We start from the raw sequence: 17,395 nt of genomic DNA, 5'->3' as shown, positions 1-17,395 counted from the left end.
TTTTCTACAACTTACTTTTCTGTCTTTGTTCATCGGTTGCTCGACGGGAGGATCCCGCGAACGGACCTTCAATATCCGGCGAATTCTCGCCAATCATCATTGATACGGGTTTCTCCGTATCATATGGTGCTTTCATTGTGATCTCATCCTCCGTATTTCTGCTATCATGTCATGCACCTACACTGACTACGTCCATCGCCAGTTCAATAGACCGTTTCTCTTGCCACTGCCCATACCGAGCCCCACATCGTGTTGGTACCTCCAAAGCCAGAACGTGCAATTTGGATACTCCTATCCAGACCCGGCGCGCCCGATTCCAGCGCTATCCTTTAGCGCGCCAAGTCCCTCTTCGGTGTTCTATCTGTGCCCTGAACATGACCCTCCTGATGGGAACCCGTTGTACACCCGTGCACAACAGCCTTACCAGCTCTTCCAGCCGCCATCGTCTCCATATCAGCCTCCTTACAACGGTGTAGGCCATATGGAGCCTCTCGACATGGCACGTGATCCGGTGACGCCGAATTTAGAACCGAACCTACAGTTGGCTGCCTTGGCTTCACAGCTCGAGCGTTTGACTGCTATTGTCAGGGAATTGGAGTCTCAGATGGATTCACGTGAACGTTGCCCAGGCGATCCACACGCCGCGACGCGACCCCAGCTGATCTCCATCACGATCCATCTAGAAGCTCGCGTCCTGTTGTCATTGCTATCCCGCCTCCACCAGCCACGATATCTCTGCCGTGCGACTCCAATTTCGGGTATGACTCAATATAATTAATTGTCGTTGATAATGATGAAGCAGTGAAACCTTCTCCAAATACTACAATTGATTGACTACCTAGTTGTGATCAAGTTGGAGTGGAAGGGGTTTTCCAGATGAGCTCAACACTCACGCCGTTGGCCGTCACTGATGTCCTGATACTACCACCACCGCCGCTGTCTCTCGACTCTTCAACAGCGCAGCTGCTGGCTGCTGCCCCGCCGCCACCATCAACGACTATCTTCTTGCCGTGTAGCTCCGATAGGATTCATACCTTATCAATAATTCCCGCAGCTGCTGCCCCATTGCAGGTTCACGAATGTGACAGGGTCGACATACACTACAAGGGAAAGCTGATTGATGGAACAATTTTCGATCCCACTTTTGAACGAGGGGATCCAATTGATATCAAATTTGGTAGTGGGCAAGTAATCAAACGATGGCTAATAGTATTGGGGATGTGCTTGGGTGAGAAAAGAAAGTTGAAAATCCCTTCCAAACTCAATTTTGGCGAGCATGTTTTTGATCCTGGAGGATTCTTCGTTGTTAGCTTCGTGGTTCCCACCTTGAGGACAAGGTGGATTTCAACCGTGGGGGAGTTGATACGATTATATCTTCCAAAATATCTCACATATCTCTATTAGTATATTACCATATCTTTTCCGTATCTTTATTATCTTGTTCACCAAGTTAGGTTATTCATAGGAGTATTATAATATGAGTCTTTGTTATCATTTGAAGTAATCATGAAAGAAATATAATTATCTTTATCGTTCCGTCTTTTATTTTTCTACAACTTAGTTTTCCGTTTTTGTTCATCGGTTGCTCGACGGGAGGATCCCGTGAACGGACCTTCAATATCCGGCGAATTCTCGCCAATTATCATTGATACGGGTTTCTCCGTATCACATGGTTTCTTTGATTCAAATTTAGTTTTGTGACGCATATCTTGGTTACATTTATAACCTAATTTGTGGTGGAAATCGTGTGTTTATTCCTGTGATTTTGGCTGTTAATGGGAGTATGCTTCAGCTATTCTAACTTATCTTTTGCTAATCTTATAGTAATTTGTTGGTTAATGTTTGATAATGTTGACAATGAGATGGTTTTATTTTATTTCGTGAAAATTGCTATTTAAATCATAATTCTTGGTTGATTTATGGTTCATCCTGTAACTTATAAAAATAATTAATTAAATTATAATTATTGTACATTTCTTAATTATTCTATACAAATTAATTTTGATGAACCTTGTTATGATTTTTATACTTCATTGTTTATTCTTTTATAAAAAAAGAACATAGGGGAGGGACGCACGGAGTTTAAGAGCATCTGTAACGCGCTGGGCCGGGCCGCAAGTCGCGAGTCCCGGCTCGTCCCATGCGTTACACGGAGGCGAGTCACAGCCCAGGCCGGTCCCGGGGCCGCGTTCCCGGCCTGGCGAGCGTCCCGGCCTGGGACGGCGTTGCAGGGTGACGGGCCGCAAGTCGCGTGTCCCGGCTCAGCGTTACATGCTCTTCGGGCTCGGCTGCAAGTCCAATTTTTTTAATTCGATGTCTATAAATACGAGCCTTTGTTGTGCATCAATCTTACGTGCATTCCATTTCAATCCTGCATTCCATTTCAATCCTCTATTATACCCTTTGTTTCGGCGTCAATGGATTGGTTCAACAGCGATGAACGTGAGATGGACGAGTTCATTAACTCGAACAATTGGTACATACCGGGGTCGCAACCAACGCAGCCACAGCCTAGTCTGGGAGTCGGTAGCAACGTTGATGTAACATCGCCGGTCAACACCGATGAATTCGAGCTTAGTGAGATGGAGCCCGCTCAAGAGCGGGGCAAGGGCAAGGTCGGCGAGGAGGATGGGCCGAAGAAGTACAGTCCGCAAGAGACAATGTGGCTTGCGAGGAACTACATCGACATCGCCGAGGATCATATCATCGGCAACCAGCAGACCAGCAAGGTTTTTTGGGAGTGGATTGCTGAGAAGCATAACGCTGGTCGTCCTAAAGGGTCGGTCGAGCGTAGCTACGTGAAGCTGCAAGTATTGGGGCCGGGTCCAGGCGGATATGAGCAAGTGGAATGGAAAGTGGGCCAACGTAGTCCGAATGTGGCCGAGCGGGCACAGCGAGGCGGACCTCGTCGAGAAGGCGAAGGATGAGTTCTTCGCTGACGGGAAGAAGGCCTTCAAGTACTTCGAAGTTTGGAAGCTCGTCGAGAAGAGCCCGAAGTACACCAGCGGTGCCGAGCCGACGACAACTGGGACGGCGAAGAGAACCAAAGTTTCCGCCTCTGGAAACTACTCTTCGAGCGAAGGAGGTCCGACGATCGACCTCAACGTGACGGACGACGACGTCTTCTGCTCCTCTCCTAGCATTCAGAGCCGCCCGATTGGAACAAAGGCGGCAAAGAGGAAAGCAATGGGGAAGGCAGCTGCGAGCAACTCCGCTATGGTGCCACCGCCGACCAATCCGTCTCTGGATAAGATGTCCGACACTTTGTCGGAGATGAGTATTACATGGCGGATGAGCCAATTGACGGAGTTGACATCGAGGGATACATCGAAGATGTCGGAGGACGATCTCGAGTTGCACCGTGAGATGATCGCCTACCTTCGCGTCCAAATGAAGAAGTAGTGGTTGTGGCCCGGGTTTCTAGTATTTTAAATTTGCTTCGTCTAGTAATATAATGTTAATTTCTAATGAACAATGCATTTTCCCGGTTTCAATTGTTCAACGAATTGCGTTTACGTGTTAAATATGTTGAAGTTGTGAATATTGTCATTTATTAGTTGCGGCCTGCAGGGTTACAGCAGTTGGGGCCTGGGCGGCAACTGTAGAGGAATGATGACGTGGAGGGGACTTGGGGACGGAGTTATTGATGCCCTAAGTAAACGGCGTGTTTTAACATTATTATGGAATTAAACTTTTAATTTATCCTCAAAATATTCAATATAATTATAGGATTTACTCCCTTTCGTCCTATGTCACTTATAACATCGATCTATTTCTTTTCGGCATGAGATTTAAGAAAGTTGTGTTTAGTGAATTAAATAGAGTAGAAGAGATAATAAAATAAAAAAGATGAGAGAGGATAAAGTAAAAGAAAGAATAAAGTAAGTGTGATTAAATGTTTTGTTTTTAATAAAAAGAGAAATGAGAAAGAGGGGAGTAATACTTAATCATTTAATGATAACGCTTGTGGGCCTTTATAGGATCGATAGTATTTTATGAGTTTATAGTTCAATGAATTCTGGGCCTAAACCCCATCAAAGGACTTTATTACTCCTTGCTAATCAGACATCAAATTACAAGCCCAGTGACGGGATGGAATCACCTGTTGTGCAGATCAAAACCATCCATTGCTGAAATGAAAAAATAATAATACAAGTATATAAAATTAATACAAAATGTGGATGTGCACTATAATCTAGCAGTAGTCGTAGTATATAAAAAATCTAATGAAACTCTATTGGTCAGTATTTTAATCAATGGAGAGATATAACATCTACAAAATTGTTCATGGACTTTCAAAGAAATTCACATGTGTCATCGTGTAAAATTTCCGACAGTGAATTTCCAACTTAGACAAATTCAGATCCTTGCACACAACACAAAAATATTAAATTCCATGTAGTGTGAATAGATTATATAAATCAAACAGAAAGGTCTTATTCAGCTGTTAACAAAAAAACTGAAAAACTAAAGTCTCATTTTTCAACTAATTACAGATCTCGACAATCGTCATATAAGCATAGGCACAACGGTTATTTATAATAAACCTTTTTTCATATCTTGCCAAATTGTATCTTTAAATGGTTTTCTTAATCAACATACATACCGACTTGATCCAACTATACTTTAGTGAAACAAATGACGACATTACACATTAGAAATTTAGACAAGTGGTGTTATACTATTAATGAGATTTAAATGTATGTGTATGGTCAATGAAATGCACATAAAACTGCACCACTAATCCATATTTGAGATTAATTAAGAGCTGAAAGTGAGATGAGATGGGCAGTCATGTTACACGTTAGGTGACTTAACAACTACCTTTACTAAAACTCTCCCTTCCCTTTCCTCTTTCCCTTTTCCCCCATTACACAATCCCAACCCGATTTCTTTCCCATCTCTTCGTATTTCATTTCATCAGTACATGACTCTAACACGACACAAAAAGTTAGATTGAACAACAATGTTGTATATAGTAAGTAGAAGCAAGTTGTTTGCTTAAGCAATAAGCAAAACCAACACTTTAGTAGATTGAACAACAATGCTTTGGTGATGATTGAATCTTGAAAAACAAAAATGAAAAAATCTAGACACTTCATAGAAGAAAGTGCAAGCAACATTGGCAATGATCATGAGGTTGATAGAAGTGGCTCGCGGGTGGCACGAATCCACCATGGCTTCAACTCATCCTCGACCGGGGCAGGCAGGTTGAGGTCAAGAATGGTCTTGGGCTGATGATCAGTGATCAAATGTGATCTCTTGTGACCACCCAAAGCCTGGCCTGATGGGAACACCTTCAGGCAAATCGGGCACTCGTGATCTGGCTTCGGTATTTCTGTTGGAATTGTTGGAGCGCAGCAGCCTTTGAACTTCTTGTGACTGGCTCTGTGGCCACCCAATGCTTGGTAAGAAGGGAATCCCTTATTACAGATCATGCACCTAAACTTGGAGCAATCTGATTGGCTGAGAGAGTTAACCAACTCAAGATCAAGATTCCGACTGGCCTTGGATTTCTTCTTCCTCCTAGATTCGCTCTCCTCGAAACTGATGCAATCCATGGAGAGGAGTATAAGGCTCAAGGCCACCTCCTCCCTGTCGTCGTCATCATCATCATCGTCAGAGAATCTTTTCCGGGGCTTCTTGGGCGTTGATGAGATGTTGATCAAGTGAGACTTCATGTGGCCTCCCAGGGACCGGCCGCAGGGGAACATTTTCCTGCAGAATTTGCACTTGTGCTTTGATTTGTGATCAACTTCTTCCATAGCTATTGAATGAATTATGACTAAATTGCCATGAAAAGATGAAGCAGAGCAAGAAAAGTGTTGAAGAAAGTGAGCTACTCTCTCTCTTTCTTTGCTTGGTTGCTCTAACTAGAAGTAGAAGTAGAAGTAGAAATAGGGTAGTTGAGAGGTGAAGAAAAATATCAAAATATGAAGTGAAGGGTCGGTTACCTTTGTTGCTAATGATGGCGATCAGCAAGCCACTCCTACAATTAAACAAGACAACTTTTTTTCAAATGGGATTAACTAGTACTAATTCTTTTCAACATTAATGTTATAATAAATTGATAGATGATGATTTTAAAAAGTATTCTTTTCTTTGTCTTGGTTATAAGAAAAAAGGGAAATGAGAGATGGGAAATTCAAGTGTTTGTCTTTGGAAGTTATTCTGTTGGACTTTTACTATATGTGCTTTGTTGCAGTTTGCACAATGTAGGGGTGGGGCCCAGTTTTTAGTTGTCAACAAAGCTTGCCACTTCACTTACTTTTGTTTGACAAATCATTTTGGTTTGGATTTAAAGCTTAACTCTATGGTTGTGTGTTGAATGTTGATTGACTCACATTGCCTTACTTTGGTGAAGGGTAATGCTTGCTACTGTTTTGTGTAATAATAATGAGAAATTGAGTCAATTGAGAGTGTGTGTTCATTTCTAATTAATGCCCCTTTTCATCTAATTTATTGATATTGATGATCATTTGCCAATACTTATGAAGAAATTGATAAAGCCCAATTTAGTTGATAAAAATAATTTTTTTCTATGTAATAGGTTGAAAGTTTAAGTTATCACGGGGTAGATAAGGAAATAATATTAATCCACTTTAAATTAAAGAACTAATGAATGCGGGGTTCCTCATATTTTCCTTCTTATTTGGACAATGAAATGAAATAAAAATAAACAATATTCTAAAATAAATTAAAGAATATGATATAGAACTAGAAGGTTATTGTTTTTTCTTCTCTCTTCAAATATAAATGGAGTAATTTTGCATATATATAAATGGGTCAAAGAGCTCATATTCTAAAAAAGCATGAGACAAGACGATGTAACATCGAAATCAAATTTTTTACTTAGTGGGATCAAGTTCAAGTACTAATTTAGTAAGAATAATTAATTATAGAAGTAAAAAAAAAAGAATAATTAATTATAGAAGTAAATAACAAATGTTAGTTGGAAAATTGCTACTACTGTGATTAGTCTGCCGTTGCTGCATTAATGCCGGCCTTTTACGGCATGCTATAGTTTACTACTATTATCTCATTGCACAAATCATTTAATTAAAATTTATGATATCCTCATCTTTAGCCAACATTTTGTTCCAAGATTTAGCTGTACTTTGTCTATATTCTGCCAATCTTTTGTTTCTTTATATGTATATTGAATTAAGGTGGTTTGAAGATGGAATTATTGAGTGTGATTACTAGCTAGGAAACACTCCTAAATAATTGATTATTTTCCCAAACATTTTTGGTTGATTTGTTTGAGTAAGAACCATGTGCATGCACATTGTATGTGGTAGTGTTCATGCATTACATAATTTCCCCAACAATTGCTTTCTTGTGATTGGTTTATGGAATCTTGGTTTGGAAAAAAAGGATATAGTAGTATAAATTTGAGTCTAGAGACTTTCCTTTTTAGTTTGATCTTGTTTATTATCAAACTTCCTGAAATATAAACCTAAAGTATGTAAACTTTTGAAGGTATTGTACTCTCTCGTCGGTGATTAGGAATCAGGTTGAGATTATCACGAGTTTTAAGAAATATAAACGAAAGTTGGTGGAAAAGATAGTAGAATGTGTGTTTATTTTTATATATTAGTTTTATAAGTAGTAAAATGTGAGTGAAATGAACTAATCAAATGTGAGGTATAGTTACTATTTATAGTAAAAACAAACCGGGACTTTTAGTCGCAAATGGAAGAAGTACAAAATACAAACCATATTTTGGTGTTCAAGAAGATAGCATATGAGTAATCCATAGGATGAAATAGCCCAATGTTTTCTAACATTTCTTCTTCTTGATCTTTCAAGATATTGAATTAAAGTAATGGAGGCATTATCTTAGAGGAGTGGGCTAGAAATAGTAGAAGCAGATAGTGTGACAATAGTGTATTATATTTAATAACTATTAAGTCACGAAAATCAGTTGCAACTTTCACCCAACTTTGAGGACCACAACATGAGGTTCTCTATGTCACCTCATATTGTATTGTGACAAAGTGAAAAAAGGGAAATGTTACCACGTAGGGGCAAATCTGTCTTTCAAACAATAACCTAACAGCACCATCTCAATATAATTGACCTATAAACAGACATTTATTGGCATTTTGGACCTAACATTTTACCATAATACATCCTAAATTTCAAGTTGACATGAGCTCAACTCCCTGTCTGAATTTCCCAAATTACCCCTCAAATAGGTTAATGATAGAGCAACGTAATTAAGCTATAAACAGTTTTGATCATGATATATCTTTATTTATACTGTGAGGATTTATGCATATAGTAGTCAGGCCCAATTCGTAAGCCCAATGTATAGAAATAATAAGATGGCCCAGTTCAAATATCTTGAACTAGCCGTTGGAATAGTTAGCTGTTGTAACTGTTTTTGCTTTCTTGCTTTTCCTTCTTCTTTACTTTCGGTTAAGCTGAGTAGCAGCAGTTTGTGGAAGATATATAGTGTAGGCTTCAAGTTGTAACTCTCATAAGCTTGAATAAGATTTCAATATTCTCTCACAAACTTTTCTTCTCAAGATTCAATTGGAAGAGTTCAATCGTTCACTCTCAACTCTCTCAATACTCTCTGTTTAGTAACAATTGGGGCCGTCTGTGGGAAGGCGATTTGAGAGAGATCAGTTGCGAGATGGCTGCACGATTGGAGGCTGAAAAATTCACCGGCAAGAACGACTTCGGGTTGTGGCGTTTGAAGATAAAGGCGTGCTACTGATTCAGCAGGGTCTTTCTGCGGCATTGGAGGAGAAGGCTGCATATGTGGGGGCTGGGGAAGTGCTGGATGAAAAGGCGAAGGCCAAGCTCGCTGAAATTAACGCTAAGGCACATAGCGTGGTTATACTCTGCCTTGGAGATAAGGTATTGAGGGAAGTCTCTAAGGAGACCACAGCAGCTGGAATCTTGGAGAAGTTAGAGAGCTTGTATATGACCAAGTCTCTTGCCAATCGCTTGTGTATGAAGCAGAGGCTGTACTCATACAGGTTCTTGGAAGACAGAGGCATCTGTGAGCAATTGGAAGAGTTCAACAAGGCGGTGGATGATTTGGAGAACATTGATGTTCAAATCAATGATGAAGATAAAGCGATCATGCTTCTGAATGCCTTGCCGAGGAGTTATGATCACCTCAGAGATGCAATTGTGTATGGGAGGGAAAAAACTATAACCCTCTCTGAGGTGCAATCTGCTTTGCGGTCTAGAGAACTCCAAGCTGGCTCAACTAAGTCCTCAGAGGCCGTATCTGAGAGTCTTCTTGTGAAGAAGTTCAAAAAACCAAAGTTCACCAAGAAACCAGATGATGGAAAGGCTCCTGCACCAGGTCAGAAAGAAACCAGAGCTTGTTACTGGTGCAAGAAGCCTGGGCATATCAAGAAAGACTGCCATGCTTGGAAAAAGAAGCAATCAGAATCAGGTAAATCTCACCCAACCTCTGATTGTATTGAAGATTGTGATACTCCAGAAATTCTTAATGTGATGGAGAGTGGTTTGAGTGGGGTTTGGATAATGGATTCTGGCTGTAGTTTTCATATGTGCCCAAATAAGTCATGGTTTCATGAGTTGAAGAATGTTGGTGGTTCAGTCTTGTTAGGCAACAATTATGTCTGTGGTGTGAGGGGTATTGGAATGATAAAACTGAAAATGCGTGATGGCTCTGTGAAAATGTTAAGTGATGTGAGGTACATACCTGAGGTGAAGAGAAATCTGGTGTCTCTGGGATTGTTGGAGAAGAAGGGGTTCTCATTTTGTTCAGCTGATGGGAGAATGGAGGTTAGAAAGGGGAGTCAAGTTGTTATGGTGGCTGAAAGAAAGAATAGTCTCTACTACTTAATGGCAGAGACTGTGACAAGAGACCTAAATTCAGTAATTGTTGATGACCTAAGGTTGTGGCATGAGAGGCTAGGACATCCAGCTGAAGGAAGCATCAAGGAGCTGGTGAAGTCACGCCTAATTTCTGGAGATGTCAGCTCCAAACTTGATCCATGTGAGCAGTGTGTGCTTGGTAAGGCTAAGAGGACTCCCTTTCCCACCGGTGCTCATTATTCTACTTCTCCTCTTGAGTATGCTCACTCAGATTTGTGGGGCCCAGCTCCAGTGAACACTCTTGGTGGTGGGAGGTACTATATGACCTTGATAGATGATTATAGCAGGAAGGTGTGGATTTACATCTTGAAAGAAAAATCTGAAGCATTCCAGAAGTTCAAGCACTGGTGTAAGGAAGTTGAAGCTGAGAAGGGTAGTAAACTGAGGTGCTTGAGGACTGACAACGGACTGGAGTATCTATCAAGACAATTTGATGAATATTGCAAGGAAAATGGGATCAAACGGCGTAGAACAGTTCCAGGCACTCCACAACAAAATGGAGTTGCAGAACGCATGAATAGGACACTCTTGGAGATGGTGAGATGCATGTTATTTGGCTCTGGTATGAACAAGAAATTCTGGGGGGAAGCTGTTGCTACTGCTGCCTACTTGATCAATAAATGTCCCTCTACCAGCTTGGGTGGAGATACACCAGATTTTAGGTGGTATGGAGTGCATCCAGATTATTCAAATATCAGAATATTTGGCTGCAAGTGCTTTGCTCATATCAAGCAAGGCAAACTAGATGCTAGAGCCTTGAAGTGTGTCATGCTTGGCTATCAGAGAGGAGTCAAGGGGTATAGATTGTGGCATATTGAAGAGGGAAAGCAGAAGGTTATTGTCAGCAGAGATGTGACATTTGTTGAGCATGTCATGCCCTATCTTGAAAAACTAGATGGGGGAAACAGAAAGGAGTCGGCTCAGGTGGAGGTGGAGTACACTGATGAGTTTCTGGAACCTGTTGATAACTCTAATAACCAATCTGAGCCAATGACAGTGGACGGTGGTTCTGATGCAGAGGAAGTTGCAGATCAAGAACATGATCTAAGTAATTACCAGCTAACAAGAGATCGAGTCAAAGAGTACCAAAGCCACCATCCAGATATGCAGAGGCTGATATAATTTCATATGCCTTGTGTACAGCTGAGAAGCTGGAGTATTCTGAACCTGCTTCTTATACTCAAGCTATGGCTAGCAGTGATAGAGAGAAATGGATCAAAGCTATGAATGATGAAATGGATTCTCTAATCAGAAATAAGACCTGGATTTTGGTAGAAAGAACTGAGTTCATGAAGCTAGTAAGCTGCAGATGGCTTTACAAGAAAAGGTGGAGTCAGTGGGCACCGAGAGCATCAGATTTAAGGCTCGACTTGTAGCTAGGGGATTTACTCAGGAGGAAGGAGTAGACTACAATGAAGTATTTGCTCCAGTAGTCAAACACACATCTATAAGAATCCTACTGTCAGTGGTGAATCAGAGGGATTGGGAAATGCAGCAACTTGATGTGAAGATTGCATTTCTGCATGGAGATCTTGAGGAGTCTATATATATGTACCAGCCAGAAGGGTATTGAAGAAAGGAGATGAGAACAAGGTCTGCTTGTTGAAGAAGAGCCTCTATGGACTCAAGCAAAGCCCAAGACAGTGGAATAAGAAATTTGATGCACACATGTCTGCCAGTGGGTTCACTAAATCAAGATATGATGATTGTGTGTATATTAAGAAGAAGAGGGGAGTTCCTGTGGTGTATCTACTGATTTATGTAGATGATATTCTGATAGCAGGACCCTTCAAAGAAGAAGTGCAGTTGGTGAAAGATGACCTGAACAGCAGCTTTGAAATGAAAGATCTTGGAGATGCAAAGAGGATATTAGGCATGGACATATGCAGAAACAGAAAGGAAAGGACTTTGTGGTAATCTCAAGAAGAATATATTAGCAAAGTGTTGAAGAGATTCAATCTGAGCAATGTGAAGCCTACTTCAACACCTATGGCTCAACATTTTAAGCTGTGTAAAGCTCAGGCATCTAGCAATCAACAAGAAGCTAAAGAATTGGAAAGCATCCCTTATGCAAGCATCATTGGAAGCTTGATGTACGCAATGCTATGTACAAGACCAGACATCTCACATGCTGTGAGTGTCACAAGCAGGTACATGTCTGCATTTGGAAAAGAGCATTGGAATGCTCTGAAATGGACACTTAGGTACCTGAAAGGAGCAGGGAAGTTTGGAATTGTGTTTAGAAGGTGGGATCAGGCAGAGGAGGAAGCATTGCAAGGTTTTTGTGATGCTGATTATGCAACCAATCTAGACAACAGAAAATCTCAAACCGGGTATGTCTTTACATTGTTTGGTTCAGCAGTTAGTTGGAAGTCTTCTCTACAAAGTGTGGTGGCTCTCTCAACTACGGAGGCTGAATATATAGCATTGACATCAGCCATTAAGGAAAGTTTCTGGATCAGAGGGATGGCTGCTGAGTTTGAGGTTCATCAAAAAGCAATAACAATGCACTGTGACAGCAGTAGTGCATTGTGTTTAGCTCGTCATCAAGTGTTCCATGAACGCAGCAAACATATAGACGTTCGGTTACACTTTATCAGAGACGAGGTGGAGAAAGGTAATGCAAAGGTTGTGAAGATAAGCACACTACACAACCCGGCTGACATGCTTACAAAAGCTATACCAAAGGAGAAGTTGGAGCATTGTAAGGAGTTAATCAATGTCAGTGTTCTTGGCTGAACTACTAAATGCAAGGTGGAGAATTGTGAGGATTTATGCATATAGTAGTCAGGCCCAATTCGTAAGCCCAATGTATAGAAATAATAAGATGGCCCAGTTCAAATATCTTGAACTAGCCGTTGGAATAGTTAGCTGTTGTAACTGTTTTTGCTTTCTTGCTTTTCCTTCTTCTTTACTTTCGGTTAAGCTGAGTAGCAGCAGTTTGTGGAAGATATATAGTGTAGGCTTCAAGTTGTAACTCTCATAAGCTTGAATAAGATTTCAATATTCTCCCACAAACTTTTCTTCTCAAGATTCAATTGGAAGAGTTCAATCGTTCACTCTCAACTCTCTCAATACTCTCTGTTTAGTAACATATACATTTATATCTGATAATTATTTTGTGTAGAAAACTGGAAGTGTGCGTATGTATATAATGGGAATGTTAGGCTACACTTAGTTTAAAACAAATATTGTGAACCATAAATTTATTAGTAAGATAGTATATGCTTTGTTACTAAAACCATCTTCCCCCTTTTGAACACAATTAAGACTTAATCCTAACATCACTACTAAAGATGGATTACTAGGTTACTACTAATGTAATGGTTAGAGCATCCACAACCGTGCTCTTGCCAGCGGCACGGTTGTGGGCCCGGGCGGTACTATTCATGCCTGCTCTCTGGCAAGAGCACAACACCCACAACTGTGCTCTTCCGCAAGGACGAGCACAATTAATATAAAATTCAATTACACAAAAACATTTCCATAATATTAAAATTCATTTAAAACCCACAATAAATATTACAAATGACAAATAAAATTAAACATTGCATAATTAAAATCCTAAAAATTAAAAATTACATAATTAAAATCCTAAAAATTAAAAATTACATAATTAAAATCCTAAAAATTAAAAATGACACTACTCGTTGCCGAATTTCGCCCACATGTGGTTGATTAGGTCTTCTTGTAGTTGATTGTGGATTCGAGTATCGCGCATTGTGTGTCTTGTCTCGATCCTCTGGCCAACCGTCGTATGCTCGCCTCGGCGTAGGGGAGACCTCGCTGTTGAGCTTCCGGCTTCGTCCTCGTCGTAGAAGCTAGCCGCCCTCGGCCCTTCGTCGGCTATAATCATGTTGTGTAATATAATACACGTGAACATGATGTCGGCGATATTATTCACGTACCACAGCCGAGCCGGGGCCTTCACAATGTTGAATCGAGCTTGAAGGACCCCGAAGGCTCTTTCGACATCTTTCCGCGCTGACTCTTGACGCTGCGCAAAAAGAACCCGTCTCGGGTCGTGCGGGTTGTGGAGCGTCTTCACGAACGTCGACCACCTTGGGTAGATACCATCGGCGAGATAGTAACCCATGCGGTATATATTTCCGTTGATGGTGAAGTCGATCGCCGGTGCTACACCATTCATCACATCATTGAAGAGTGGTGACGAATATAGCACATTCAAGTCGTTGTTGGATCCAGCAACGCCGAAATATGCATGCCAAATCCATAGGCGGTAGTCGGCGACCGCCTCAAGGATAAGCGTTGGGCCGCCGCCTTTGTGACCGCTCAAGTGTTGCCCCCTCCAAGCAGTCGGACAATTCTTCCACCTCCAATGCATGCAGTCAATGCTGCCAAGCATTCCGGGAAAGCCATGGACTGATTCGTGAAGACGAAGCAACCGTTGGCAATCATCAGTGGTGGGTGCTCGAAGGAATTCATCCCCAAAAGCAGAACGAACGCCCTCGCAAAAATTCTTTAAACATAGGATTCCAGTGGACTCACCGATATGCAAATACTCGTCGAACATGTCGGCCGTTTGCCCAGTAGCGAGTTGTCGGATGGCACACGTACACTTCTGCAACGCCGTGATACTTTGCCGGCCGGCTGCATCTACACCTGTTTGAAAGTATTCAACACGTGCGGACAATGTGTTGACAATTCGCATGAACAAGCGCTTTGACATGCGAAAACGGCGCCTGAAGTAATCTGCCGGAAACCGCGGCTGGTCGGCAAAGTAGTCGGCAACGAGCCTTTCGTGGGCTCCCTCCCGGTCACGATGGATGTACCGTCGATTTGATCTGGTTCGTTGAGGAGGAGGAGCAGGGGTATTCGCCGCGACATATGCTTCGTAAGCGGCACGATGTTGTTCGTAGTATTCTTGTTCTTCGCGTTCCGCTTCCGCAATAATATGGGTGAAATCCATTTGAGAATTTGAGTGGGGGATGAATGTGTTGATAGTTTGTATGAGAATTATGAATGAGAGATGAATGAGAGATGATTTGATGTGATAAATGGATGATGAATGTGTGTATTTATAGATGATTTTGGGGAAAAAAAAATAAAAAAAAATCAAAAAAATTCAGAAAAAACGGGAAAAAAACGGCCATATTTTTGGGATTTGGAAAATATTTTTTTTTTATTTTTAGCATTATTTATAATTAAATACCGATTTTTAAAAAAAAAAATAAAAAAAAGTTTAAACACAACGGCTATGCCGTTGACGAATGGGAGCGCGCCACGTGTGCGTCCGCTGGCACGGACGTGCTCGATACATCGAGCAGCGCCGTGCCAGCGGCGCGGCTGCAGCGGCGGCGGTCCTGCGCCTTGCCAACGGCGCGGACGGCGGTGGCGTCTTTCGCCACCGCTGCGGATGCTCTTAGGCTTTTGTTAGATGATCTAATTATTAAACCTTATTTCTCCTGAAATTTTTAATTTGTAAATGAGGTTTGTGTGTTCTGGACTTCTGGTCTTGAATTAACGTATATGTGTAAAAGGCTAAAAGCCCAGTTATATCATTTTATAAATTTATTAATGGTCCACAGCAATATAGTACAGTACTTTCAAATGAAAATAATATAAAAATGAAAAAGACTTTTAAGTAAAGAAGACTTAATTTAATATTACTTGAAACTAAAAATAATTTTAAAAAAAATACAAAATCCCTTTACGTGGACAAGTGGATAAATAAAACATTCAAAGTCCGGGAACCACAAAGAAATAAATTCAATTTAGTATCACTAGAAAAAAAACTGGTCAAAATATTATTTGACCAGTCCCATATCGCTTAGTGCACTTACCATTAAGGTCATCCACAATAGGAATAGCCCAGCAATAGCCCAACCATAGCCTAGCCACAAACTCCTCCTGCCATATCATCAACACTAAAAATCCTCCTGTCACATCATAAATAGCCCAGTCATAGCATAGCCACATCATACATAGCCCAGCCACATCAATAGCCACATCACTAATAACAATTATATAAAAATGAAATAATTAACAATCACACAATATACGGAATTTAATTTACGAGACATATACGGGAAACATTAATATTAAAATTTTAAAAAGTACAATAATTTTAAAAAGTACAATAATTTAAAAAAATTACAATAATTAACAAAAAATACAATAATTCACTCGTCGTCTCCTCAATCGTTGTCGGCACCATCGCCTCCGCCTCCGTCGCCACCATCGCCTCTGCCTCCGTCGCCGCCGCCGGGAGTCCCTCCGTGCCGCCTCCAAATCCTTCTGCATGCTCAGGAGCAATGTTTGAAGCAAACTCTTCTCGACGGGGTCCACCGCCGCCCGCCATTCGGTCATTGTCTTGACCATCTGAGCGCGCGTTTGTTGACGCGCGAAGAATTTGAGATCCGCTGTGGATTGGCCAAGGGGGGATGCCGACTGGACCTCCTGGGAACCCCCGGCGACCCCCCTCGCCTCCCATTGAGCCCGCTTGTGCCCAACCGGGCGAGTTCGGCGAGCGAACGAACGAGGGGTCGGGACCTCCTGGGCCGTCTCGGGGAGGTCGTGGGAACCACCGCTGCTGCCGCTGAAATCACCGGTATAGTTCAGTCGTTGCTTCTTCGGCCAGCCAGCGTCGACATCTACTCGGAACTTCTCGGAGTCGTTCAGCACAAAATAGCAGTTCCAGTAGGTGAAGTCATTATACACCCCCTCCAGGGGGAAGGCTTTCTCCGCTATCCTCCTGCAGTCTTCCTCCATTTGGCCACTGCTCATCATGCGGAGGGCGTTGGTGTACAAGCCCGAAAATCAGGAGACCGCAGCCCTGATTCGGTCCCACCCCTTCCGGCAATCCTCCTCGGTGCATCGCCTCCCCTCCGGGCAAAACCTCTGGTAGGGCTGATATCTTGCCCCACAAGTAGACGATCCTCTGGTTGTTCGAAACGAGAGGATCGTCGCAAACACTCACCCACGCCTTGGACAGCGCGACGTTCTCCGCGTCCGTCCACCTCCTCCGTACCGAGCTATTGTCCTCACCCGGCTGCGAGGACTCGCCGACCCTCTTCCCCTTGCTTTTCTTCTTTGGGGCACCACGACCCCTCCCTGCGCCCCCCGTTTGAACGGGAGCATCCGGAACACCGAGAAGATCTAACCCCAATTCATCGAAGGAGAAAGTGTCAAATTGGGGCAACGGATGCGCCTCCGTTGGGGTCGATGTGTGCGACGAACCAGTCGAAAAATCAAAACTGGGGCGATAGACGTCCCCTGTGTTGTCGGGGATCCCCCCGTCGTCCACTGCGTCGCCGGTACCCCCCCAGCGTCCCCTGTGTTGCCGGGGATCCCCCCGTCGTCCACTGCGTCACCGGTACCCCCCCGGCGTCCCTTGCAGGCATCATCTGCATCCCGGGTGCCCACCCCGGCATCGCCGGAACCCCCCTAGCGGACTCCCCCCGGCTAGCATCCCGGGCATCATCTGCTGCCACAGGTACATGTTGTAGTATGATGGCATCTAACTCCATCCACTTCCCACGGGGATCGGGGGAGTTTGACCTTG

At 42.5% G+C, this 17,395-nt stretch overlaps 1 protein-coding gene across 1 annotated transcript; it reads right to left on the bottom strand.

Annotated features, from left to right (window-relative positions):
• Positions 1–4,944: 4,944 nt before the first annotated feature.
• On the bottom strand, positions 4,945–6,144 carry LOC121761312 (zinc finger protein ZAT1-like). The gene has a single exon (XM_042156962.1). The coding sequence runs from the start codon at positions 5,763–5,765 to the stop codon at positions 5,133–5,135; it is 633 nt and encodes a 210-aa protein (XP_042012896.1). The 5' UTR covers positions 5,766–6,144; the 3' UTR covers positions 4,945–5,132.
• Positions 6,145–17,395: the final 11,251 nt, after the last annotated feature.

This window comes from Salvia splendens, chromosome 13, assembly GCF_004379255.2.
Source record: "Salvia splendens isolate huo1 chromosome 13, SspV2, whole genome shotgun sequence".
Lineage (NCBI taxonomy): Eukaryota > Viridiplantae > Streptophyta > Magnoliopsida > Lamiales > Lamiaceae > Salvia > Salvia splendens.
Note: the sequence above shows the minus strand (reverse complement) of the source record. Positions and strands in the feature narration are given on the sequence as shown.

Bases quoted from the DNA above. Each gene is read 5' to 3' on its own strand.
- LOC121761312 (XM_042156962.1), bottom strand. From the start codon at position 5,765: ATGGAAGAAGTTGATCACAAATCAAAGCACAAGTGCAAATTCTGCAGG.